Source organism: Rhinopithecus roxellana, chromosome 19, assembly GCF_007565055.1.
Source record: "Rhinopithecus roxellana isolate Shanxi Qingling chromosome 19, ASM756505v1, whole genome shotgun sequence".
In the NCBI taxonomy this organism is placed as follows: Eukaryota; Metazoa; Chordata; class Mammalia; order Primates; family Cercopithecidae; genus Rhinopithecus; species Rhinopithecus roxellana.
This window is the reverse complement of record NC_044567.1, coordinates 14,450,289-14,476,983: the sequence shown is the minus strand read 5'-3', so window position 1 is coordinate 14,476,983 and position 26,695 is coordinate 14,450,289. Positions and strand designations below refer to the sequence as shown.

At 54.2% G+C, this 26,695-nt stretch overlaps 2 protein-coding genes across 4 annotated transcripts in view; one reads left to right on the top strand and one right to left on the bottom strand.

Annotated features, from left to right (window-relative positions):
- Positions 1-1,567, bottom strand: part of LOC104680321 (signal transducer and activator of transcription 5B) — a 90,776-nt gene extending 89,209 nt beyond the window's left edge. The window contains exon 1 of the mRNA XM_030924133.1: positions 1,460-1,567. The gene's annotated coding sequence lies outside the window, so the exon portion shown is untranslated. The remainder of the gene's footprint in view (positions 1-1,459) is intronic.
- STAT5A (signal transducer and activator of transcription 5A) lies at positions 1,539-26,178 on the top strand. Of its 3 annotated transcripts, none has more exons than XM_010386227.2 (19): positions 1,539-2,256; positions 3,065-3,202; positions 3,529-3,685; positions 5,942-6,031; positions 9,953-10,127; positions 13,411-13,541; positions 13,770-13,921; positions 14,357-14,512; positions 14,918-15,097; positions 18,315-18,402; positions 18,503-18,625; positions 19,582-19,674; positions 20,182-20,388; positions 21,670-21,764; positions 21,861-21,991; positions 22,450-22,605; positions 23,319-23,370; positions 23,676-23,783; positions 24,779-26,178. In XM_010386227.2, exons 2-19 carry the CDS (start codon positions 3,075-3,077, stop codon positions 24,939-24,941), a joined length of 2,385 nt encoding a protein of 794 aa, XP_010384529.1. In that variant the 5' UTR covers positions 1,539-2,256; positions 3,065-3,074; the 3' UTR covers positions 24,942-26,178. The 3 variants fall into 3 exon arrangements, with proteins under 3 accessions (XP_010384529.1, XP_030779991.1, XP_010384538.1); XM_030924131.1 differs by lacking the exon at positions 1,539-2,256 and adding an exon at positions 2,292-2,422 and having other exon boundaries at positions 3,529-3,625; XM_010386236.2 differs by lacking the exon at positions 1,539-2,256 and adding an exon at positions 2,292-2,422.
- Positions 26,179-26,695: the final 517 nt, after the last annotated feature.

The window sequence follows — 26,695 nt, the reverse complement described above, 5'->3', positions numbered from 1 at the left end:
AAGGGCACAGCCACTGGGCACAGGGTCAGGGTGGGTGGCATGGGAGGGCTCTGAAAACACAGCCACACACCCTTTTAGGCCCATCCTTCCCGTTCTGTTCTCTGGCATCTCAATGCTAGCTTTTTAGGACCTAGGACTACCCACACTAAAGCCAAGCCCAGCCCAACCAAGACAGATGTTTGGTGGGTGAGGCTGCCCTGCTGGAGCAACAGGCCTCTGCAGGCCCTGGAGGAGGAGTCTAGAGAGGTGGCTGCCTGGAAGAGAGCAAGCAGGACCCCCTCTCTTAAGCAGGCACCCCCACCCCATCAGGTGCCCAGATGTCAGTACATGGCAAGGGTGGCCCTCTGCCCTCCAGACCTGGCCGAGAGGACTTGAAAACCTGAGGAATCTGCTCTCATCAACTGACTTCCACACCTCCCTGAAGGGAATTGCTGGAGGGCACAGGTGCCAAGTGGGACCCACCCAAATGTGGCAATGGGTTTGTATCCAGCCACCGACAGGCTGCATGACAATGGCGAAGTCACTTCCCCTCTCTGGCCTTTGTTTTTCCACTTGTAAATCATCTTTATGGTCATTTCCAGCTGTGGCACTTGGCTTTCATTCCAGGTGATCCCCTAGCTCTGTGTCTGACCCTCCCCTGCCAAATCCATTGCTCAGAGTGGGAAAGGAGAGGAGAGGGGCTATACTTCCTCCTCCCTGGGGCCCCCTGCAGAGTATCTGGGAAGCAAGGCTTCCCTACATTCTCCATGCACCCCCTTAGAGTTTTCAATTCCTTTCCTGGTGATCCTGCCAACTAAGACACTGTGACCACACAGGGAAGGTGGGGAGAACCCAGACATTTTGGTTTCTGCAGCTTTAAAGTTCTGTTTTTTTTCCTCTGAAGTTAAAAGAATGAAACCGGGAGAGGTAGTAAGGGGCAAGAAGAGAGAGTGGGAATGGAGAGAAAAGGGCAGCTCTGAGAAGCAGATGGGGAGGGAGGCAGATGAGAATGCACCCGCCCCCCACCCCCAGCCCAGGACATGCAGTCTTGGCTCAGCTGTGCTGTGAGTGGGCAGCTGGGCTGGCCCCTCCTCTGGTGCTGCCAACCCGCTGCCAGGCAGAGGGGAGGCCCAGAGGAGAGGGAAGCTGGGCAAAGGGGATGGAAGGCGTCCAGCCCGACCTTACCAAACCCCTTGGGCCTCGTGGGAAGGGGCCTCTTGGAGAGGGGGACTGAGGCTGTAGACAGGATGTTCACTGCTGTGGCAAGGCCTGTAGGCAGTTTCGAAGTTGGGAGGACTCAAAACGGTCCCTTCCTGGACTTTTCTGAAGGTAGAACCAGCCTCATAAATAACTAGCCTGGGTGAACGGGGGCTTTGGTTAGTTTATGGATCACAGTCGGCTGGTGAGGCCACGCGCCCACTGTGTGGCCCTGGGTGGCCCTGGGCAAGCCCCTTCCCCTCTCTGGACTTCCACTTCTTACCTGCAAATTATGGAGAGGGGGAGGGCTGAAACACATGACTGCCAAGGTTCTTTCCAGTTCCTCCGTCAGGGTTGAGTTTAGATGGCGGGAGTAAAAGAAGGAGGGAGGTGCTGCGGTGGTGGGCTTCTCTAGCCTCCCTACAGTTTTGCCTCTGAGGTCACAAAACCTGTGGCCCCCAAGACACACACGCGCACACACGCGCGTGCACGCACACCCCCCACACATTTGTGTTTTAATCTAGGGGCTCAAAAGATGACACGCGTCAGAGCTGGAAGGCATCGCCAATTGGTCCACCCTTCCCTCCTCCCTTTTTGCGGATGAGAAAACTGAGGCCCAGGTTTGGGATTTCCAGAGCCTGGGATTTCCCAGCACCCCCCACCAACCACATTCCCCCGGCTATTCTGACCCGCCCCGGTTCCGGGACGCTCCCTCGGAGCCGCAGCCGAGGGCCGGCTGGGACTCCCGGGGGACCCCGCCGTCGGGGCAGCCCCCACGCCCGGCGCCGCCCCGCCTTGCCGCCCGCCGGAACGGCCGCCGCTGTTGCGCACTAGCAGGGGAGCCGGCGACCGAGGGCGGAGGCAGGGAGGAAGCGAGCGGGGCTGGGAGGGGTGCTGGCGCGGGCTCGCGAGCTGTGTATGGTCTCTGGCAGGCAGCTGACCTTTGAGGAGGAAATCGCTGCTCTCCGCTCCTTCCTGTAGTAACAGCTGCCGCTGCCGCCGCCGCAAGGAGCCCCGGCCGGGAGCGAGAGCCGCGGGGCGCAGAGCCGGCCCGGCTGCCAGACGGCGCGGCCCCACCAGGTGGGTGGCCCGGTGGCGCGTCCTGGGCGGCGCGCAGAGAGGGGACACTCGACTGCCGCCCCGGCACCTCCGACACCCGGAGCCCGACGGCCGGGCGCAGCGCGGGGATCAGTCCCCGGCACCGCGAGGGAGTTGGCACAGAGCAGACCAGGGAGGAGGGACGGGGGTACGTGGGGACAGGGGTCGGGGATGAAGGGCGGTGGCCAGGGAGGGCGCTGTCCTGGCACGCCTCATAGAGGGAGCACTGTCGGGCTGGACCCGGGGAGACACTAGTGCACAGCTGGGGGAGCAGCTGAAAAGGGGAGCGCCCAAGTCCCCAGCCCTGTCTCCTGGACAGCCCCAGCCACGTGCCCGAAAAGCCCTAGCCGTCGAGCGGGAGCTGTCGGCGCTGGCCTAACTTCGGGTTGGAATATCTCCCCTTCCCAGAAACTGGGCCCGAGGCGGGCTGGGGGGATCCTTGCAGCCCTCTCCAGAGGGCCTGTGGGCCTCCCGCCTTCAAGTTTCTCTTTCAGTTTCTAGCCGTACCCCCCACTGGGGAAGCTCCGGTGGGGCAAGGGGAGAGGAAGACGGGGAGGGCATCTGCTTCTGCAGAGCACCTTCTCCTCCTCTTCAACGGGTTCCTCGTTGGTGGGGATGGGCTGCCCTCCCCTGCTCACCATCTCTATTCCCGAACAAGAAAGCTGTCTGTGGGAGGGGAGGGGCCTGGCCTGACCGCGGTCCAGGGATAGGTAGGCATGGCAGGGCCAGGGGCAGGCCCGGTTCCTTGGCCTCTGCAGAGGAGAGGGCTTCAGCACTCGGCTCGCCCTAGGTGTACGGCCATGGCGGGCTGGATCCAGGCCCAGCAGCTGCAGGGAGATGCGCTGCGCCAGATGCAGGTGCTGTACGGCCAGCACTTCCCCATCGAGGTCCGTCACTACTTGGCCCAGTGGATTGAGAGCCAGCCATGGTAGGCACGTCCCGCCCTGCCCCTCCTCAGAGGGTCCCTACCATCCAGGCCCTTTGGCCTCTAGTTCTACTCATGGTGGTTTGGTGTGACTCTGGTCCTGCCTGTCCTTCTCTGTGCGGAAGGGGTGGTGTCCCAGTGAAAGGGGAAGCCTGGGAGGACAGAGAATGGTTTTAGACTCTGATGTCTGTGGAGCTGCTGGGAGCAAGTCTTGTGGGCCCTGGAGTGCCCTCGGTCATGAGCCTGGGGTTTCCACTTTATTCTGGGTCTCTGACCTCCTTGCCCAAGGAGGTGCCACAGTAGATTTTTCTCTCCTGCCCCACCCCAAGGGATGCCATTGACTTGGACAATCCCCAGGACAGAGCCCAAGCCACCCAGCTCCTGGAGGGCCTGGTGCAGGAGCTGCAGAAGAAGGCGGAGCACCAGGTGGGGGAAGATGGGTTTTTACTGAAGATCAAGCTGGGGCACTACGCCACACAGCTCCAGGTGGGTGTGGGCTCTGGGCCACCTACGGGGAGGCAGCATCATCTTGTTCCAGCATCAGAACCCCTGGGTTTTTTCCTGGCCTGGCCACTGACTCACCATGTGACCACGAACTTATTGGGAAGTTTTCTTTGATTTCCCCCACCCCCTCTTTCTAAATTAGACCTGTCGGATTTCTTTAGCATATTGCAAAGCAAGGGTGGGAGGTGTTTGTTGCCAACAGAGGGAGATGGGTGAACTGGGCTGGTGGAAGAAGCAGAAGGGATGGAGGGAGACTGAGTCAGGATTCTTGTGTTGGAGAAGGGGAGACCAGCACTCTAGAAATGAGGCAACCAGACCTCCCTCTTGGGCTTTTTTCAAGGTGAGAGAGGAGCTGTCCCAGAGACAAGAGCTGGACACAAGGGCTTTGAATTGAGGGTTTAGAAATAAGATGTAGCTTCTTCTTTACTTGAGGAGTAGAGGTATGGAGGAAGAGAGGGAGTTTTTGTGGAAGCAGGAAAGGGGTGTGGGTAGTGATCACAGTCAAGCATTTATTGGAACTCACTTATGTTTCCTAGAGAGCCCTTCAATCCAGACAGCAGGGTGCCAGGGAAATGCAAGTTCATCCCAGAAGAGGGGAAAAACAGGAGAAACCTGAGGGGAACCAACATAGGAGGCCAGGGGCAGGGTGGTGGGAAGTACCTTGACCTTGGCATCAGATGCCCTGAGTCTGGAGTCATCTGCTCTCTCACTTGGTTGCATCTGGACAAGTACATAGTGTCTCTCAGTATCAGTTTTCTCATCTGTGAAATGGGGATTATAGTTTCTGCTTATGTCCTAGGATTTCCATGCTGTTAGTGCAGTGGTCCCCCACCACTTTTTGGCACCAGAGACCGGTTTCAGGGAAGACAATTTTTCCATGGACCAGGATTGGGCAGGGAGGTGGTTTTTGTTTTTTTTTTTCTTTTTTTTTTTTTTTTTGAGACGGAGTCTCGCTGTGTCGCCCAGGCTGGAGTGCAGTGGCGCAATCTCGGCTCACTGGAAGCTCCGCCTCCCGGGTTTCCGCCATTCTCCCGCCTCAGCCTCCGAGTAGCTGGGACTACAGGCGCCCGCCACCGCGCCCGGCTAGTTTTTTGTATTTTTAGTAGAGACGGGGTTTCACCGTGTTAGCCAGGAGGGTCTCAATCTCCTGACCTCGTGATCCACCCGCCTCGGCCTCCCAAAGTGCTGGGATTACAGGCTTGAGCCACCGCGCCCGGCCGGGAGGTGGTTTTGGGATGATTCAAGGGCAATACATTTATTGTGCACTTTATTTCTATTATTATTACATCATACTATGTAATGAAATAATTATATAACTCACCACAATGTAGGATCAGTGGGAGCCCTGAGCTTGTTTTCCTGCAACTAGACAGTCCCATCTGGGGGTGATGGGAGACAGTGACAGATCATCAGGCATTAGATTCTCATAAGAAGTGCATAACCTAGATCCCTCACACACGCAGTTCACAATAGGGTTAGCATTCCTATGGGAATCCAGTGCCACTGCTGATCTGACAGGAAGCGGAGTTAAGGCTGTAATGCGAGCAATAGGCAGCAGCTGTAAATCAGATGAAGCGTCACTTGTTTGCTCACCGCCACTCACCTCCTGCTCTGTGGTCTAGTTCCTAACAGGCCACGGACCTGTACCAGTCCATGGCCCAGGGGTTGGAGACCCCTGTGTTAGAGTCAAAAGAGATGGTACATTGAAAGTGTTTCATAAGACCAGGCGCGGTGGCTCACACCTGTAATCCCAGCACTTTGGGAGGCCGAGGCAGTTGGGCCACCTGAGGTCGGGAGTTCAGCCTGACCAATGTGGAGAAACCCCGCCTCTACTAAAAATACAAAAATAGCTGGGCGTGGTGGTGCATGCTTGTAATCCCAGCTACTTGGGAGGCTGAGGCAGGAGAATCGCTTGAACCCAGGAGGCAGAGGTTGCAGTGAACTGAGATCACGCCTTTGCACCTTTAGCCTGGGCAACAAGAGCAAAACTCCGTCTCAAAAAAAAAAAAAAAAAGGGAAAGTGCTTCATAAACTCTGGGTTTTTAATTCACTCCAAACCAGATATGAAGATGTTGGAGGGGAAGATGAGGATGAGGAACAGAAAGATAGAGGTGTCTGGGAGGCTCCCTGGGAAAAGCTGAGGCAGAGGCTGAAGGAGAGGAAGGGCTGGGCATGGCATGGGACTGGCATGGCTGGAGCAGGGGTTGGCTGCTGGAGGCTGCTGTTGGATTCTTTCAGAACACGTATGACCGCTGCCCCATGGAGCTGGTCCGCTGCATCCGGCACATTCTGTACAATGAACAGAGGCTGGTCCGAGAAGCCAACAACGTGAGTGTCCCTTGGGGATGGGGAGGGGTGTTGAGAAGTCCTTCCATATGCCTTTCTCTCCAGAAACAACTGTGTTTATAGAAAACAGCAGCACGAGGAGAGCACCAAGAAGATGAGGGACGTGGGCAAGTGTGAGAGGTGGCAGCATTGCACGCCGGGGTGGAGTGACCCCCTGGGTCCAGTCCCTGGCTCTACCACTTACTAGCTGTGTGACTTGAGCAAGTTGCTTAATCTCTCTGAGCCTCTGTTCCTACTGTCTTTTCTTTCTTCCTTTCTTCCTTCCTTCCTTCCTTCTTTCTTTCTTTTCCTTTCTTTCTTTCTTTCTTTCTTTCTTTTTCTTTCTTTCTTTCTTTCCTTCTTTCTTTCCTTCTTTCTGTCTTTCTTTCTGTCTTTCTTTCTTTCTTTTCCTTTCTTTCTTTCTTTCTTTCTTTCTTTCTTTCTTTCTTTCTTTCTTTCTTTCTTTCTTTCCTTCTTTCTTTCCTTCTTTCTTTCCTTCTTTCTTTCCTTCTTTCTTTCCTTCCTTCCTTCTTTCCTTCCTTCCTTCTTTCCTTCCTTCTTTCCTTCCTTCTTTCCTTCTTTCCTTCTTTCCTTCTTTCCTTCTTTCCTTCTTTCTTTCTTTCTTTTCTTTCTTTTCTTTCTTTCCTTCCTTCTTTCTTTCTTTCTTTCTTTCTTGTCTTGCTCTGTCACCCAGGCTGGATCTCGGCTCACTGCAAGCTCCGCCATCCAGGTTCACGCCATTCTCCTGCCTCAGCCTCCCAAGTAGCTGGGACTACAGGTACCCACCACCATGCCCGGTTAATTTTTTGTATTGTTAGTAGAGATGGGGTTTCACTGTGTTAGCCAGGATGGTCTTGATCTCCTGACCTCGTGATCCACCTGCCTTGGCCTCCCAAAGTAGTGGGATTACAGGTGTGAGCCACCGTGCCCAGCCCCTACTGCTTTTTTTTTTCCCCTGAGACGGAGTCTTGCTCTGTTGCCCAGGCTGGAGTGCAGTGACACGATCTCTGCTCACTGCAACCTCTGCCTCCCAAGTTCAAGCAATTCTCTTGCCTCAGCCTCCCGAGTAGCTGGGATTACAGGTGCCCACCACCATGCCCAGCTAAATTTTTTTGTACTTTTAGTAGAGACAAGGTTTCACCATGTTGGCCAGGCTGGCCTTGAACTCCTGACCTCGTGATCCACCCGCCTCAGCCTCCCAAAGCGCTGGGATTACAGGCGTGAGCCAGCGTGCCCGGCCTGTTCCTACTCTTGTAAAATGGAGATAGCAATCATACCTATCTGTGTCAGAAGAACTAACACAGGCAGGCTCAGAGAAGTGAGGCCCTGGGAGGGGTAACGGGGACGCATCTCCCCAGTTCTGAAATAATAAGAGCACTGAGCATCTACATGGACAATGGCACAGTGCTCTACTATCTGCAATAGAGCAAAATGAATTTCACAACATGACGTAACAGTTAGAAATCTTAGAACAGTGACCAGAGCAAAGGTCATATTATTTATTTATTTATTTGTTTGTTTATTTTTGAGACTGAGTCTTACTCTATGATCCAGGCTGGAGAGCAGCGGTGTGATCTCGGCTCACTGCAACCTCTGCCCCTTGGGTCAAGAGATTCTCATGCCTCAGTCTCCAGAGTAGTAAGGATTACAGGGACCCACCACCATGCCTGGCTACTTTTTGTATTTTTAGTAGAGACAGGGTTTCACCCTGTTGGCCAGGCTGGTCTCGAATTCCTGACTTCAAGTGATCCACCTGCCTCGGCCTCCCGAAGTGCTGGGATTACAGGCATGAGCCACTGTGCCCGGCCTATTATTTATTTATTGTTGTGGGCATGGCTTTCAGGATTTACTCAGTAGACATTTATTGAGGTCTTACTGTACATCTGATGCTGGGCTATCATCAGAGAAACATATAAAGCCCTGGTTCCTGCCTGGAAGGAATTCTGGCAGCAATGGATTCTCTAGAGATGAGCTGAGTGCTAAGCGGGCCTACGTGGAAAAAGCACCCAACTCAGATTGGGGCAGGCTGGCAGGGGAGCGTCCTGAGGACAGGCATGTCTGAACTACAGTGGAGAAAGGCAGGAGAGGAGGGATGAATTTTCTAGTGAAAAGACAGCAGCTGTGAGAGCAGGAGGGCATGAATCTTCTTATCACGTTGGAAGACTTGTAATTGGTCAGTGTAACTGGGGAGAAGGAACCAAGTGGGGGGTTGCCATGGATAAAAATAGATAGAGACACCCAGGCGTAGTGGCTCACACCTGTAATCCCAGCACTTTGGGAGGCTGAGGCGGGCGGATCACCTGAGGTCAGAAGTTTGAGACCAGCCTGGCCAACATGGTGAAACCTGGTCTCTACTAAAAAATACAAAAATGAGCTAGGCATGGTGGCGGGCACCTATAGTCCTAGCTACTCGGGAGGCTGAGGCAGGAGAATCGCTTGAACCCAGGAGGGGGATGTTGCAGTGACCCAAGATTGCACCACTGCACTCCAGCCTGGACAACAGAGCGAGACTCTGTTTCAAAAAAAAAAAAAGAGAGAGGGGTTAGAAACCAGGTCACAAAGGGTCTTCCAGCACAGCCCCCATGTCCCTGACCTGTTGCCATCACTGAGCTACATGCAAACCTAAAAATGACTTCAGCCTCATTGACAAATCCATGTCCACGGTGCTGGCTGTTGTCATGGTCTGGCAGCTCATTCCTTCCTCCAGCCATAAAGCTGTTCCTGAACACCGCTGGCATTCTAGGCCTTGTGGATTCTGTAGTACACAGGAAAGACAAGGTCCTAGCCCCTGGGAACCTCACAACCTTGTGCAGGGAGACAGACAGAAACACGTAAGCAAATACAAGAACAACACACTTTCAGATAGGAACGCACTACTGTGAATTGGCTCATCAGAGATGACCCCTCTGCAACGGTACCAGTTAAAGTGCTTTGCCTCAGGAGGATCTGATACCAGAATGTTCCAGACCGTTGGAACAATAAGTGCAAGGGCCCCAGGGCAGGAACATGCCTGTGTGTTCAAGGAGCAGAAACAGAAAGCACACATTCCCAGGGAGCTGGAGATGGAGGTAGGCAGGGCTATGGCCAGCAGACACCATGGGAAGGGGTTTGGATTTTATTCTGAGAACAGTTCATTGGAAAGGCTCTGAGGACTTGGTCCCCTTCAGCCGTGCGCTCCCTTCCTTTGTGACCTGGTTTCTACCCCACTCTCTCTATTTGTGTGTGTGAGTGTGTGTGTGAGAGAGAGAGAGACGGGGTCTCGCTGTGTTGCCCAGGCTGGAGTGCAGTGGTGCCATCTCGACTCACTGCAACCTCCCACTCCTGGGTTCAAGCGATTCTCCTGAATGTGCTGAAGGAATGGCTGGATCCAGGGAGAGCTTGTTGATGCCTCTCCCCTAACTTCATTTCAGGGTCTCCAGGATGCCTGTGAGAGGTTCGGCCTCTTTCTTCTTCCTTCGATCACAAGGGGGTCTTAAGTGAGATGATGTGTGTTCACACAGCCCTGTTCCTCCCTATGTCCCTAGGATCTACTGCAGTCCGTGGCATTGGGTCAGCAAATAAATGTAGAGCGAGGGGTCATCATCATTAGTGGGAAAACCCAGGTGACACCTGGGACGTGTTGGGTTCTAGTCCCTGGGAGGGAAATTAGATGGTCCCTGTTTGGATACTCTGGTGGAGGCAGCTCTGACATAGACATTTGTACTTTGAAGGTGCCGTTATCTGCTGTTATCTACCAGTCACCTGTTTCTCCTCTGTCTTTCCCTTTTCTATCCCAGTTCTGGCAAATGTCTCCTTCTGATGCAAATGACCCTCCCTTCTTGCCCTAGTTTGGGGTTTGCAGTCTGTAGTATTGGTGTTTCCTAATCCCTGTGGTCTTCTCACATCCTCTTTTCCCCGAGTTACTTCCACTCCGTCTGTCTCCAGTGCAGTTCTCCGGCTGGGATCCTGGTTGACGCCATGTCCCAGAAACACCTTCAGATCAACCAGACATTCGAGGAGCTGCGACTGGTCACGCAGGACACAGAGAATGAGCTGAAGAAGCTGCAGCAGACTCAGGAATACTTCATCATCCAGTACCAGGAGAGCCTGAGGATCCAAGGTGAGGCGCGGTGGAGGCACAGTGTGCATCCTGAGGGTGGGAGTGAGGAACATTCTATGGGCTCCTACAGGGTAGGGCTTGGTCAGTGTCCATCTCCTCAGCACTTTGCCCAAAGCCTGGTAGAAGCGATGGCTCCTGGTGACTGAGCCCCTGCCGTGGGTCACACTTGGCACACATTATTTAATTCAACCCTTTCAACAAGCCTATGAAGTGAACAGTTAGTTGTATTATCCTTCCTTTGGTAAAAGTGAGGTTCAAAGAGAACAAGTAACTTGGCCTAGGTTGTCTGTAAGTTACAGAACTGGATCTCAGCTAGAGATATATCATAAAATTCCTATACTTTCTTAACCAATATTCTCTCCTTAATGGTATATATTCTGTAGATATCTACATAAATAGGTAAATATGAACAGTGCTCCCTAACCAGAGGGAGGACTTGGATTGGAAGTCTTCTGGTTGAACCAGGCTGGGAGAGGTGGGCCTTCTAGAGTGGGTCTTCTTGAGCCTCACGGATAGGATGTGGGCCTGGGAGAAGAGGTGACAGTAGAAAATTCTCATGTGTCCTAGGTCTATAGTTTGCCAATGGCTCCCAGGATAAAGATATAGGGAAATAAAAAAATCAAATTAGCTTGGAAGAAATTAACCCCAGGTACAATTTGAGGAGTCATGGGACGTGGTCCATCTATTAATATGTCCCATTCCAGACTGACCCCAGAAATGTACCACTCCTTCTTAGTGAGAACAAGGGGTGTCAAACTGCTTTTTCCTTTACTCTTTTTAATCTGGTTTCTTAAGGTAGACCTTAAGTCATTGATTTTAGACCTTTCTTCTTTTCTTTTCTTTTTTTTTTTTTTTGAGACAGTCTTGCTCTGTCACCCAGGCTGGAGCACAGTGGCATGATTTCGGCTCACTGCAGCCTCTGCCTCCCAGGTTCAAGCAATTCTCGTGCCTCAGTCTCCCGAGTAGCTGGGACTACAGGTGCAGGCCACCACGCCCGGCTAATTGTTTTTAGAATTCTATTGTAACTATTTAAGCTGTCTTCCTAACCCTGCACTGTCAGTGCTTTGTGTACACTGAGACCAGCCCAGTGACTGAATGTTGTAGCTATTATGTACATACTTGCAGGATAATTCTGAATATTTATTTATTTATTATTGCCCACGCTGGAGTGCAGTGGCATGATCTCAGCTCACTGCGACCTCTGCCTCTCACGTTCAAACTATTCTCATGCCTCACCCTCCTGAGTAACTAGGACTACAGACATACACCACCACGCCTGGCTAATTTTTTTTTTTTTTTTTTTTTCAGTTTTAGTAGATACAGGGTTTTGCCGTGTTGCCCAGGCTGGTCTCAACCTCTGGCCTCAAGCGATCCGCCCACCTCAGCCTCCCAAAGTGCTAGGATTATTGGCGTGAGCCACTGTGCCCAGCCAATACTGGCAGGACAATTCTTTTTTTTTTTTTTTTTTTTTGAGATGGAGTCTCACTCAGTCGCCCAGGCTGGAGTGCAGTGGCGCAATCTGGGCTCACTGCAAGCTCCGCCTCCCGGGTTCACGCCATTCTCCTGCCTCAGCCTCCCGAGTAGCTTGGACTGCAGGCGCCTGCCGCCACGCCCGGCTAATCTTTTGCATTTTTAGTAGAGACAGGGTTTCACCGTGTTAGCCAGGATGGTCTCGATCTCCTGACCTCGTGATCCGCTTGCCTCGGCCTCCCAAAGTGCTGGGATTACAGGCGTGAGCCACCACGCCCAGCCCTGGCAGGATAATTCTAAGAGAACTTCCCCTCATCTGAATCTATCCCAGACTGACCCCAGAAGAAGGGCAGCTCCTTCTGAGAATGGAAACGGAAGATTTGGGGCTGTTACTCCTACCCAAGTCCTTAGACTGTCAACAGTATTTCTGATCCCGTGCCTGGCTTTTCTGTTTCCTGTGCTGCGTGGTGTATTAGGTTTGGATTCAGGTTGGGTTTGGATCCATCATGCAGTGTCTTCTCAGTCCCATTTGTCAAGTTCACTCAGCAGAAACACAGACTGTTGATCTGCTTTTGCCAGGGAAGGCTCAGCTACCTCCAGTGGAGTAGGGAAATTGCTTCCTGTCTCCCTGGCCTCCTTCCCAAAAGCTTCTGCACATTTCCAGGAGAGACCTAATTGGGTCCCTTGCATAGGAAGGCTGGGTCCAGGTGTTGGGATCACCACCACCCTCCCTGTGGCTGGGCAGGATTCCCGAGGTGGCCATGCAGACGCCTCAGATCTGTCCGTGCCTGGATGATCCTCTTCCTGCTCGATACCTGCAGTGAGATTGGAGCCATATTTCTGAGTTCTAGCTCTGGGCTGTTCCTGGCTACGTAGAGTTGCTTTTGTCTGTCCCAGCTTGTGCATCCCATGGGACAGGGCTGGGGTCAGGGTGACATGACCCTCAGGGGCCAGCCAGGAACTCGACTGAGACATGCTGATGCACGCATCTTCTGACTCAGCTCAAGCAAGGATGCTGGGCTGTTGAGAAGGTGATGGGAAGGGATTAATAGTCCCAGCGTGGTGGAGAGGGTCTGTTGTTGGGAGGGTGGGGTGGGTCTGCTGGTGGTGGCTGTAACTGTGGACATGTCTAGTTTCTTAGGCTGGGTTATTGATACACAGGTGCTCCTGTGTTCCATGTTCCCTGTGTCTTACCTATTTCATAATGGATACTTTCTGGTTTTTTTTTTTTTTTTTGAGATGCAGTCTTGCTCTGTCTCCTTGGCTGGAATGCAGTGGTGCTCTCGGCTCACTGCAACCTTTACCCCCCAGGTTCAAACAATTCTCCTGCCTGGGCCTCCTAAGTAGCTGGGATTACAGGCATGCGCCACCGTGCCCAGCTAATTTTTGTATTTTTAGCAGAGACAGGGTCTTGCCATGTTGGCCAGGCTGGTCTCGAACTCTTGACCTCAAGTGATCTGCCTGCCTCAGTCTCCCAAAGTGCTGGGATTACACGCATGAGCCACCACACCTGGCCACATGATGGATACTTTTTTTTTTTGAGACAGAGTCTCGCTTGTGTCGCCCAGGCTGGAGTGCAGTGGCGCGATCTCAGCTCACTGCAAGCTCCACCTCCTGGGTTCACGCTATTCTCCTGCCTCAGCCTCCCTAGTAGCTGGGACTACAGATGCCCACCACCACACCCGGCTGATTTTTTGTATTTTTAGTAGAGATGGGGGGTTTTACCTGGCTCCAGAACAGGTGAGTGCGCTTCCCTGGGCCTCCTGTTGGACACCGGGATGTGATGGTCTTGGTTTCCTATCCCTTCCTCTAGCTCAGTTTGCCCAGCTGGCCCAGCTGAGCCCCCAGGAGCGTCTGAGCCGGGAGACAGCCCTCCGGCAGAAGCAGGTGTCTCTGGAGACGTGGCTGCAGCGCGAGGCACAGACGCTGCAGCAGTACCGTGTGGTGAGTGGGGTCCTGGCCCTATCCTGGGCGTAGGTGCCATAAAGTCAGTCTCTGGGGACCCAAGGGAGGGCTGGGACCGGATGAGAGCAGAACCTGGGAGGGCAAGAGGCCTTTTTTCCTGGGGGCCATGCGAGGCAGAGCAGCTCGGCCCTGCCATGCCATTTCCCAGCAAGGCCCTGCAGTGTTCTCTGGGAGCCCAGAAGGGGCTGCTCTCCTCCCTTCCCTCAGGAGCTGGCCGAGAAGCACCAGAAGACCCTGCAGCTGCTGCGGAAGCAGCAGACCATCATCCTAGATGACGAGCTGATCCAGTGGAAGCGGCGGCAGCAGCTGGCCGGGAACGGCGGGCCCCCCGAGGGCAGCCTGGACGTGCTACAGTCCTGGTAATGGTGTGGGGCTGCCAGAGGGCAGGGCAGGAGGGGCTGGTGGGGACCCTGGCTGCTTCTGCCTCCTGTGCTGGCTCCTGCAGCAGGCCCCCTCCATCCTGGGACAGCTCTTGTTTCTCCAGGGGGCCTGGTTCCTGAATCAGACTTTGGTCCCCCATCCTGTGCACCTCCCCCAGGAAGGGGGCTGCTGTCCTTGGGGGTGGGAGAGAGCTCGGGTGTGTGGGGTGATGCTCGGGCTGTTTGGGCCTAGTCAGGGTCGCCCCTCCTGTGTACGTTTCTAATTCTGGGAGGCAGGGAGCTCTGCTCTTCCCATGGGTGGGAGGTGTGGTGAAAGCACAGAGCCTTCCTGGGGGAGGGGGAGCTGTGTCTTGGGGCCTGGCGTCTGTGCGGAGAAGCCATTGTCCTCCTGTTGGCCTTGGGACTCCCGTGCAGGTGTGAGAAGTTGGCCGAGATCATCTGGCAGAACCGGCAGCAGATCCGCAGGGCTGAGCACCTCTGCCAGCAGCTGCCCATCCCTGGCCCAGTGGAGGAGATGCTGGCTGAGGTCAACGCCACCATCACGGACATCATCTCAGCCCTGGTGACCAGGTGACTGCTGCCTGTTGGCCATGCCCAGGAGCTTGGGGCAGCTCCAGACTGCGTGTGGGGGACCGCAGGTGCCTTCCAGACCAGCAGATCCGCTTCGTGCCTCTCATCCCTCCCCACTCCGTCTCCAGTTGCTGTGGCTGCTGGGTGCCGCCCTTGCCCGGTTTCTCCTGTGGACACTGCAAGAGATGCCCGTGGGCCGCAGCCCATGCCGGCTGCTGTGTTATCTCACTCCCCTCTCCATCCTCTCCCCGGACTCTCACGGCTTCCCCGGGAACAGAGGCTGTGCCCATGCTCTTCACCTCCTGAGCCCCGCGGGAGGCAGCCCCACCCCCACCACAGGAGGACTGAGAGCCCTTTCCCCTGCGCCAACCCCTCATCGTACGTCTGTCCCTGTGTCCCCTGCAGCACATTCATCATTGAGAAGCAGCCTCCTCAGGTCCTGAAGACCCAGACCAAGTTTGCAGCCACCGTGCGCCTGCTGGTGGGCGGGAAGCTGAACGTGCACATGAACCCGCCCCAGGTGAAGGCCACCATCATCAGTGAGCAGCAGGCCAAGTCTCTGCTCAAGAACGAGAACACCCGCAAGTAATTGTGCCTCTCCCTTCCCCTGCCCAGACTTAGGTGTGGGGGACCTGCACCCCCTCTCTTTGTCCTTGCATCCAGCCATGTCTTGTCCTCTAATTTACCATGTTGCCCAGGCTGGTCTCGAACTCCTGGACTCATGCAGTCTTCCCATCTCAACCTCCCAAAGTGCTGCGTTGACAGGTGTGAGCCACCACGCCCAGCCGAGTATCAGTTCTTTACCCTGGGGATGGTGTGGCTGCCAGAGAGCTGAGACTCACCACCACTGCCCAGCATTGTGAGAGACTGTCATACCACTTTCTCTCCAAAGTGTATTGCTTCACACCGTTGTAAATTCAATCATGTCAAACCATCATTAAATCTGGACAGATGGTACACTGCCCTCCTCCTACTCAGAGACCTTCCCCGTTCCTGCAACAAGCATGGTGCTAGGCTAGATGCGGTGGCTCACCCCTGTAATCCCAGCACTTTGGAAGGGCAAGGTGGGAGGATCACTTGAGCCCAAAAGTTTGAATTGGACAACACAGGGAGACCCTCATCTCTACAAAAAATTTTAAAATTAGCTGGGCATGGTGGTGCATGCACCTATAGTCCCAGCTGTTCAGGAGGCTGAGGTGGGAGGATCACTTGAGCCTGGGAATTTGATACTACAGTGAGGTATGATTGCGCCATAGCATTCTAACCTGGGCAACAGAGTGAGACCCTGTCTCCAAAAAAATCACACAGAGTATGGTGTTGCAGCCGTGTTCTAAAACCTGTGCTACGCACTGAGGACGAAACTGTGATCCCAACAGAACTGGGCTGTCTCCTTGCCCAGCCCCCTGACCAGCAGAGCAGGCAACAGATGCTGGGAAATGCCTGATGGTTTAGCCATGTGGCAGGGGGACATGTAGGGCACTGAGAAAGGGGGTCTTGATGCAGGAGTAAAGAAATGACAGTCTTAGGCTCCTGGTGGAATTAGAGGTAGCTAGTGATAGGGAGGGAAGTAGCAGAGAGGGAGGACTTTCAGGCAGAGCCCATGTGCCGCGTCCTGAGGGAAGAGTACAGAGAGGCTGTGTGTGGCAGAGTGGGGAGGTAGTGTCCAGTGTCAGGGCAGGCCACCCACAACGTATGCAGGGGGTGAATGAATGAGTGAGTGAATGAGTGATGTGGAAGATATGGCCCCATCCCTTGTCATCCAATTAAAAATGTTTACTGAGGCTGGGTGAGGTGGCTCACGCCTATAATCCCAGCACTTTGGGAGGTGGAGGTGGGCAGATCACTTGAGACCAGGAGTTCGAGACCAGCCTGGCCAACATGGTGAAACCCTGTCTTTACTAAAATACAAAAATTAGCTGGGCTTGGTGACATACACCTGTAGCTCCAGCTACTTGAACCTCTAGTCCCAACTACCAACTACTCTGAGGCAAGAAAATCACTTGAACCCGGGAGGCAGAGGTGGCAGTGAGCCAAGATTGTGCCACTGCACTCCAGCCTGAGCGACAAAGTGAGGCTCTGTTTCAAAAAAAAAAAAAGGCCGGGCGCAGTGACTCATGCCTGTAATTCCAGCACTTTGGGAGGCCGAGGTGGGCGGATCATGAGGTCAGGAGTTCACGACCTGCCTGACCAACATGGTGAAACCCCATCTCTACTAAAAATACAAAAATTAGCCCGGCGTGGTGGTGGACACCTGTAATCCCAGCTACTCGGGAGGCTGAGGTAGGAGAATTGCTCGAACCCAGGAAGTGGAGGTTGCAGTGAGCCGAGATCGTACCATTGCACTCCAGCCTGGGCAACAAGAGCAAGACTCTGTCTCAAAACAAAACAAAAAAACAAAAACAGGGGGCCGGGCGCGGTGGCTCAAGCCTGTAATCCCAGCACTTTGGGAGGCCGAGACGGGCGGATCACGAGGTCAGGAGATCGAGACCATCCTGGCTAACACGGTGAAACCCCGTCTCTACTAAAAATGCAAAAACTAGCCGGGCGAGGTGGCGGGCGCCTGTAGTCCCAGCTACTCGGGAGGCTGAGGCAGGAGAATGGCGTAAACCCGGGAGGCAGAGCTTGCAGTGAGCTGAGATCTGGCCACTGCACTCCAGTCCGGGCGACAGAGCGAGACTCTGCCTCAAAAACAAAAACAAAAACAAAAAAAAAACAAAAAAACTTTACTGATTTCCTACCATGTGATCCGGGGTGAAGATGAAGACAAATGATCTTCTCACTGCCTTTGAGCTTGCATTGCAGCTGGGGAGACTGATGAAAATACACTTTAAAAGATCAGGCAGGGCCAACCCAATGATAGACAGTGGAAAAGAAGTTAAGACAGAGCAATCTAGGCTGGGCGCGGTGGCTCACGCCTGTAATCCCAGCACTTTGGGAGGCCAAGGTGGGAGGATCATTTGAGGTCAGGAGTTCGAAACCAGCGTGGGTAACATGGCAAAACCCAATCTCTACTAAAACTACAAAAATTAGTCAGGTGTGATTGCACGTGCCTGTAATCCCAGCTACTTGGGAGGCTGAGGCAGTAGAATCACTTGAACCTGGGAGGTGGAGGTTGCAGTGAGCCGAGATTGCACCATTGCACTCCAGCCTGGGCAAAAAGAGCAAACTTCTGTCTCCAAAAAAAGAAGAAAGAGCAATCTGTTGGCGTTGGAGATGTGTTAAAGGTGGGGGTGAGGGAAGGTCAGCCTGGTAAGCTTCACCAGATAAGTGGTCCAGGAAGGCCTTTCTGGGGAGCTGTCTGGGCTAAGACCTGAAGGAGGAGAAGGCTAAGAGCATTTGGGGTGACAGGAAGAGCAAGGGCCAATGTCCAAGCCTGGCATGTTCAGCAGACAGCCAGGGCCAATGGGGCTTGCATGTCCTGAGTCAGGGGAGAGGAATTCAGTGAGGCCAGGGAGGTAGGTAGGTGTTGAACATAAGGATACTCATAGACTGTGGTTGTGGTTTTTATCTTAAGTGCATTAGAAGCTACTGGAAGTCCCCAAAGCCCCTCACATCAATCTTGGTATCTGAGGAATTTCTAATAATAGATCCAGACCTCACCACTGGAGACCTTGCCTTGGGTGCTGGGCAGCAGGTTGATGGAGAAGTCAACCCAGAAAGATGCCAAGAAATACTCTTAGGGGAGGGGGGCAGGGGCTTTTGGCAGGGCTGACCTGAGTGAAGACCCCAGCCCAAGGTGTGGACAGGACCATGCTCCTGGCCTGGGGCCTGTGTGGAGCTGGGACTCCCCTCTCCATTGCAGCGAGTGCAGTGGTGAGATCCTGAACAACTGCTGCGTGATGGAGTACCACCAAGCCACGGGCACCCTCAGCGCCCACTTTAGGAACATGGTGAGGACAGGGCCCACCCTCAGAGGGCAGGTCTGCCCAGAGCCGAGTCCTTGTAAGCAGCCGCCGTCTCCCTGTTCCCCTGTCACCTCCCACCCTGCAGTCACTGAAGAGGATCAAGCGTGCTGACCGGCGGGGTGCAGAGTCCGTGACAGAGGAGAAGTTCACAGTCCTGTTTGAGTCTCAGTTCAGTGTTGGCAGCAATGAGCTTGTGTTCCAGGTGAAGGTGAGGCCCCCAGCCCTCCTGCCCCAACTGCTGCAGTTCACCCAGGAGGTGGAGGGGCCTGCCTTGGGACTCCTGGCTGCATTGCCATTGGACAGCCTGCTTTGACTTTGGGTACCTGTTTGCTAGGTTATAATCTGGGACTAACCCAGACAATTTAGGCAATGGGCTAAGAAGAAATTGGTTTGTTTGTTTGCTTGTGCCTACGTTTTGTTGGGAGGGGTTTGTGTTTGGAACTGTGGGTGAGGAAAGTGGGTTGGGACCAGGTGTGGTGGCTCTCACCTGTAATTCTAGCATTTTGGGAGGCAGAAGAGGGAGGATTGCTGGAGTCCAGGAGTTCAAGACTAGCCTGGGTAGCATAGTGAGAACCTGTATCTACAAAAAAAAAAAAAAAAAAAAAAAAAAGTCAGGCATGGTGGTGTGCACCTGTAGTCCCAGCTATTCTGGAGGCTGAGGCAGGAGGATCACTTGAGCCCAGGAGGTCAAGGCTGCAGTGAGCTGTGATTGCACCATTGCCCTCCAGTCTGGGTGACAGAGTGACACCCTGTCTCGAAAAAAAATAAAGTGGATTGCGGCCATATGTGGTGGCTCATGCCTGTAATCCCAGCACTTTGGGATGCCAAGGCAGGTGGATCACCTGAGGTCGGGGGTTTGAGACCAGCCTGACCAACATGGAAAAACCCTGTCTGTACTAAAAATACAAAATTAGCCAGGTGTGATGACGCATGTCTGTAATCCCAGCTACATGGGAAGCTGAGGCAGGAGAATCGCTTGAACCTGGGAGGCAGAGGTTGTGGTGAGTCCAGATTGCACCATTTCACTCCAGCCTGGGCAACAAGAGTGAAACAACGTATCAAAAAAAAATACATTAAAAAAAAAAAGTAGATTGGGCATGTTGCCTAAGCAGAGGGCACATGGTGGTCACGCCCCATCAACTTGGGTTCCTCTAACTCCTGTAGACTCTCTCCCTACCTGTGGTTGTCATCGTCCACGGGAGCCAGGACCACAATGCCACGGCCACCGTGCTGTGGGACAACGCCTTTGCTGAGCCGGTGAGTGGGAGCCCTACCCCAGCCTCCCCAGGCCCTAGGACTTGCCTGGGGTCAGCCCCACCCCTTGGGCCCCTGCTGAGTGGTCCTTCCTCACCCCAGGGCCAGCCCAGAGGTGAGGTAAGGCCAGAAGGGCTGGGGTGCTGGGCGCCTGCCTTCAGCCATGGCCTTGGTACTCTGTCTGGGTTCCAGGTTCCTGGACTGGGGTCTGTGAGGTCTGTGAGTTTGGTCTTTGGATCCTGGTCTGGGATCCTCCTTTGGCAGATGGCTTGGGTCCTTCCTCTCTGTCCTCTGTGCCCCCACCCCCTGCATCGGCTTTCTTCCCTGCAGGCTGGGGTTGCAGCGCAAGCTAGTGTATAAAAGCCGCCGCATTTCTTACCCTTGCATTTGTGTCACCTTTCTGGATCTATCTCAGTCTCCCCTGTCTCTCAGTGTCTGTGTATCTCGTGTGTGTGTGAACATTTTCAACTCCCTTAATCTACCTTTTCCCCTCTCTTCTCTCCTTCTCAGGGCAGGGTGCCATTTGCCGTGCCTGACAAAGTGCTGTGGCCGCAGCTGTGTGAGGCGCTGAACATGAAATTCAAGGCCGAAGTGCAGAGCAACCGGGGCCTGACCAAGGAGAACCTTGTGTTCCTGGCGCAGAAACTGTTCAACAACAGCAGCAGCCACCTGGAGGACTACAGCAGCCTGTCCGTGTCCTGGTCCCAGTTCAACAGGGTGAGGGGCCTGGCCACCAGCCATCCACCAGGGCCCATGGGGGTCTGTCGCTCCTCTGCCTCACAGGTTACTGCCTGGTCTAACACCCCACTCTCCACCCCCAACTACCCTCTCCTACAACCAGGAGAGATGGGGGCCCCTAGCCTCAGGAAATGCAGGGGCTGTAGGAATTGTGCTCGGTGATGAAGCCAGAGTGAGATGATGGAGGGCCTCAGGGCTGGGAGTTGGGATCCTTGGGTTCTGGGCCTAGATGTGTTTGCTAATTTTCTTTTTTTTTTTTCACAGACAGAGTCTCACTCTGTCACCCAGGCTGGAGTGCAGTGACATGATTTCAGCTTACTGCAACCTCTGCCTCCCGGGTTCAAGTGATTCTCGTGCCTCAGCCTCCTGAGAGGCTGAAATTATAGGCATCCACCACCATGCTGGGCTAATTTTTGTATTTTTAGTAGAGACGGGGTTTCACCATGTTGGCCAGACTGGTCTCGAACTCCTGACCTCAGGTGATCCGCCCACCTTGGCCTCCCAAAGTGCTGGGATTACAGGCGTGAGCCACCGCGCCTATGGCTCCAGCTCTGCTTCTGCCTCTTTCCTCACTAATTTTTGAAGACTCATCCATTCTGTGCCTCAGTTTCCCCACCTATAAAATGAGGGGATGACTTTGGAGGAATGACTTTGGAGGCCCCATCCAGCCTGGATTATTTTCCTTTTTTTTTTTTTTTTGAGATGGAGTCTCACTCTGTCGCCCAGGCTGGAGTGCAGTGGCCAGATCTCAGCTCATTGCAAGCTCCGCCTCCCGGGTTCACGCCATTCTCCTGCCTCAGCCTCCCGAGTAGCTGGGACTACAGGCGCCTGCCACCTCGCCCGGCTAGTTTTTTTTTGTTTTTTTTTTTTTTTTTGTATTTTTTTTAGTAGGGACGGGGTTTCACCGTGTTAGCCAGGATGGTCTCGATCTCCTGACCTCGTGATCCGCCCGTCTCGGCCTCCCAAAGTGCTGGGATTACAGGCTTGGGCCACCGCGCCCGGCCAGGGTGGATTATTTTCTACATCTCTTACTCCCACCCATGGCTCGTCTTAGACCCTTGTGTCTTAGAAGCAAGTTTCCTCTCTGGGTCCCTAGGGTACAAGTTGGGGGCTGTGTCACTTTATGGTCTGCTGGAGTGTGGTGGCAAGCAGGGGTGAAGAACTGGGAGAAGGCTGGGCGGGGGCAGGAGGGCCCTGACTTTTGTGGGCCACCTGTGACCTGGGGCACCAGCCCTGACTCGGGGGTTCCTGGGCCCTCAGGAGAACTTGCCGGGCTGGAACTACACCTTCTGGCAGTGGTTTGACGGGGTGATGGAGGTGTTGAAGAAGCACCACAAGCCCCACTGGAATGATGGGTAAGGAACGGGGGCTGCAGGGTCAAGGGCCAGCTGTGGGTGCAGAGGGACTGTGGCTGTGGCCCAGTGGTGACGCTCAATGCTCCATGCACCCAGGGCCATCCTAGGTTTTGTGAATAAGCAACAGGCCCATGACCTGCTCATCAACAAGCCCGATGGGACCTTCTTGTTGCGCTTTAGTGACTCAGAAATTGGGGGTATCACCATCGCCTGGAAATTTGACTCCCGTGAGTGCCCGTTTTGCTCACACTCCAGCCCCAAGGCCCAGTCTCCTGTTCCCTTGCCCCCTCCCCCCGCCCCCCACATCGGACCTGTGTCCTTAGGAGGTACCCAGGGGGAAGCTTAGTATGAGAGGGCTGTGGCTTGGAAATGTATTCCCTTTCTATCGTTTTCCATTTTGGAGAATCTGAAGTCCCCAGCCCCATAGACTCCAGGACGGTTGGGTGAGTTCTCCTGCGGTTTCAGCTCTCCCTGCTCTGCCACGACCCAGCCTTGTTGGTATCTGCTCATCTGGTTTGCTGAGTAGAACATCCTGCATCGGCTTTCTTCCCTATAGGCTGGGGTTGCAGTGCAAGCTACTATATAAAAGCCCAGATTTCTCTTGCAAGCCTGCCTTAAAGCCCCACAACCTTGGTCCTCCTTTTGCTGCTGGTGGATTATGGGAATGAGGTTGTTCTTTTCACAGCGGAACGCAACCTGTGGAACCTGAAACCATTCACCACACGGGATTTCTCCATCAGGTCCCTGGCTGACCGGCTGGGGGACCTGAGCTATCTCATCTATGTGTTTCCTGACCGCCCCAAGGATGAGGTCTTCTCCAAGTACTACACTCCAGTGCTGGGTGGGTACTGCCCCAGGACCCTGCCTGCTGACTCCCCCGGGCTCTTCCCCAGCCCATAGACAAAGCCTTGGGCTGCGCCGTGGGGACTCCCCAGGAGGAGCCCAGGGGCCATGTCCCCTGTGGGTTTTGGCCCATGGGGTGATGGAGAGGATTTCAGGGCTCACAAATGAAGAGAGGGAATGACAAACCTGTCGCAGCTCTCTTCTCTGCAAAGTGAAAGCTGCATGGATTCTCACTTCTGCACCCTCGGAGGAAGGGGTGGCAGTGCTGTAGGGAGTGGCCGGGATCATTCAGGCCCACAGATAGTGCTCTGCTCCCCACCTCACCAGCTGCTGTCTCCACACCCTGCTCACAAACCTTCCCCCGAGTAGAGTGCAGGCAGCAAAAGGGAGAAGTCTCTCTTCTTCCAGCTCCCCCAAATCCATTGGTTGGGTTTGCTTGTTCATTCTCTTTGACAGGGATGGGGGCAGGGAGAGGGAAAGCAAATGGCCAGAAAAGGAACCAGGAGAAGGGATGGGATTCAAGCCAGGGGTCTCAGTGACCCTCAGGCAGGATTCATCAGCTGGTGTTTATTGGGGGTCCTTGGGAAATCTCATCCCAGCTGAGACCACAGGGTGATGTGGGCAGGAGGGAGACTGCATGGGGCATGGACTTCTACCCCACTTGGGAGTTCCCAGAGACTTTGGTTCTCACCGCGGTTCTCCCCTTGGCAGCTAAAGCTGTTGATGGATACGTGAAGCCACAGATCAAGCAAGTGGTCCCTGAGTAAGTGGCCAGGTGGCTCTGGCCCTCCTTCTGCCTCTTTCCTCCTTCCCCAGACCCTGCCTCCCATCCCGATCCTGGAGCCAGCTTTCTGCTCCCCCAGAAAACCTGTCTCAGCCCTGGGGAGGGACCTGGGCTTGGTCACGCTATGCCAGTACCCGAGTGCCTACTCCTGTAGCTGGAACTCCAGGACCAAGTGGGCACTTTGTCTTTCTACACACTGAGAAAGACAGACATGCCCCTCGGTCCCCTCCCCCTCAGCTGCCCTGGCCTCCCTGGCAGCTGAAGCTGTTTTCTTTCTTCTGCAGGTTTGTGAACGCATCTGCAGATGCCGGGAGCGGCAGTGCCACGTACATGGACCAGGCCCCCTCCCCAGCTGTGTGCCCCCAGGCTCACTATAACATGTACCCACAGAAGTAGGTGGCGGTCTCATGGGGGTCCGCAGGGGAAGAACTGGGGGCTTGGCCCCAGGCTGGACCCCTGGAGGGCTGGTGGGCAAAGGAATCCAGAGCTCTGGTTAGGCCCCGGTCCAGGAGGAGTGAGATCAGCCAGGAAAACGGAGCATTTTGAAGCTAGACATAGCAGGGGCCAGTCCTCACTCTAGTACCAACTGTGCAATCTTGGGAAAATGATTGAGCCTCTCTGAAGCTCAAGTTTCCTTATGTGTAAAACGGTGGCAAGAATGCTTGCCTCATGAGAATAGGAGGAGCATTAAAATGAGACACTGTGGGTGAAGCATTTCCACAGGCAGGGGCTTGGAAGGGCTTGATACAGGGTAGCTATGAATGGGGTGGTTGTTCTTAAGAGTCTGGTGGGAACAAGGTAGAGAATTAATTCCCTTCCTCACTGTGGATGGCCAGGGCTGGATGTCTGGGAGGTACCACCTTCCAGTGGGACCACTGAAGATCCCAGGTTCCAATCTGGAGTCCACCACCTCCCAGCCAGGTGGCCCAGAGCAAGCTTCCTGACATGGCCTTGTTTCCTCGTCTATAAAACGGGGTCAATACCCACTCTCCAGGTGGCTGTACACATTGGAGTCATGTGCTCAATAGGTTCAGCTGTTCTAGGTGCTCAGTGAACGGGGCGGTGCCTACCAGGCAGCTGAGCATAATTGCAGGTGGGCAGAGCCCACTGTGTCAGTCACCTGGTTTTACAGATGAGGACAGGGAGAGGGGAAATGAATGCCCTACGGTTATTCAGTGAGTTAGCAAGAGATGGGAACAGAGTGGGGGTCTGCAGAAGCCAGTGGGCTGACTGCTACCCAGCTCAGGGTGGGGTGGGGGCATCCAGCCAGAACTGGTACCGTTCTCATGAGACGAGTTTGAGTAGAGAGCAGGCTGGAGGCTGTCCCCAGGGAGCTTGAGGCTGTGAGAAATGCCAGTTCCCTCTGACATCCCCCTCTCTTTATCAGCCCTGACCCTGTCCTTGACCAGGATGGAGAATTCGACCTGGATGAGACCATGGATGTGGCCAGGCACGTGGAGGAACTCTTACGCCGACCGATGGACAGTCTTGACTCCCGCCTCTCGCCCCCTGCCGGTCTTTTCACCTCTGCCAGAGGCTCCCTCTCATGAATGTTTGAATCCCACGCTTCTCTTAGGAAACAATATTCAGTGTGAAGCGTTCGTGTTGTGAGCTTAGTATGGCTGTGTACACCGACACCTTTGCAGGCATGCATGTGCGTGTGTGTGTCCTTGTGCATGAGCTACGCCTGCCTCCCCTGTGCAGTCCTGGGATGTGGCTGCAGCAGCGGTGGCCTCTTTTCAGATCATGGCATCCAAGAGCGCGCCGAGTCCGTCTCTGTCGTGGTAGACACTGAGCCTCTGTCACTGCAGGCACTCAGTGCAGTCAAACCTATTCCTTCATCTGCTCAGCAGCTATTTGAATGAGATGATTCAGAAGGGGAGGGGAGATGGGTAACGTTTCTAAGCTGAAGTTTCACTCCGGAGTGAGCAGCTTTGCCCTCCTAAGACAGAGTGAGTGTGTGTGTGTGTGTGTGCGTGTATGTATGTGTGTGTATGTATGTGTGTGTCTATGTAAATGCATCTGTCCTCATGTGTTGATGTAACCGATTCATCTCAGGAGGGAGGCTAGGGTTCATTTTTCAGTAGTATGTGGACTCCGGCCTCTCTGTGAACCCTCGGAGAGTGCGTCTGGGGCCTGGCCATGTCCTTAGCGCAGCAGGGCCACTGGTTTGAGTGAGGGTTTCTGAGCTCCTCTGAATTAGTCCTTGCTTGGCTGCTTGGTCTTGAGCTTCATTCAAGTCTATGATGCTGTTGCCCACGTTCCACTGGATCTATATTCTCTCCCTTCCTTGAAGCCCCAGCCTTCTTACCTTGCCTCTGTTTGTAACCTTGTCTACGAAGAGGAAGAAAAGATTGGGTCTAGAATATGGTGGGTGGACAGGGGCCCCGGGACTTGGAGGGTTGGTCCTCTTGCCTCCTGGAAAAAAAAAAACCTGCAGTGAAAGACAAGCTGCAAATAGCCATGTGCTACGTGTCTGTGGAATCTGGAGTGAGGGGTAAAAGCTGATTTGGTTTGACTCAGCTGGGAGATGGGGCCAGGAGCAGGCTTTGCGATGCTGTGTAACTGGCTGTGATCTGGGAAGGCCTTGCTCCCAACCACACATGCTCCTCCCTCTGAGGCTGTAGGATTCGCAGTCAGGGGCAGCTGACCATGGAAGATTGGGAGCCCAAGGTTTAAACTTCTCTAAAGGGAGGTGGGGATGAGAAGAGGGATTCTTTTGTACTTTGTACAAAGACCACACATTTGTGTAAACAGTGTTTTGGAATAAAATATTTTTTTCATAAATTTGCTGCTATGGCTCCTGGTTGGGGCATTGGTGGCCTCCCTGGGTGATGGGAACCCCTGGAGCTGGGTTGTTCTGTTCCTTCCCCCGTGCATGCCTGACACTGTCATTTTTAGTCTTAAATTTTAACTCTGCCCGCTTCGCTGTGGTTTTCAGGGTGCTGGCCACCCCTGGAATACTGTCAATGCTTCTCAGAGGGGTAAGGGGCCAGTTTAAGGGGCACAGATTCCCTAAAAAGCAGGGGACTCAAGGTTTGGGGAAAAGATGGAGATGGGCACGGGTGGGCAGAACTCTGACGCAGGCCTCTCCTTAGCAGCTGCTGCTCCCAGCAGCCTCGAAGCTGGCGGCTGAGGGCCTGGCGCCAAGATACTTCTCAACCCTCCGGGCCAGGGGCAGCCCCAGAGCCACAACAACCGTCTCATCCTCCTCCTTCCCAGAGACCAGCAGGTGGCACCACGCGGCTGCGCTGTTTTCAGCTGGCTGCCGGCTACCGTGTGAGGCGGAGGTGCAGGAGGGGGG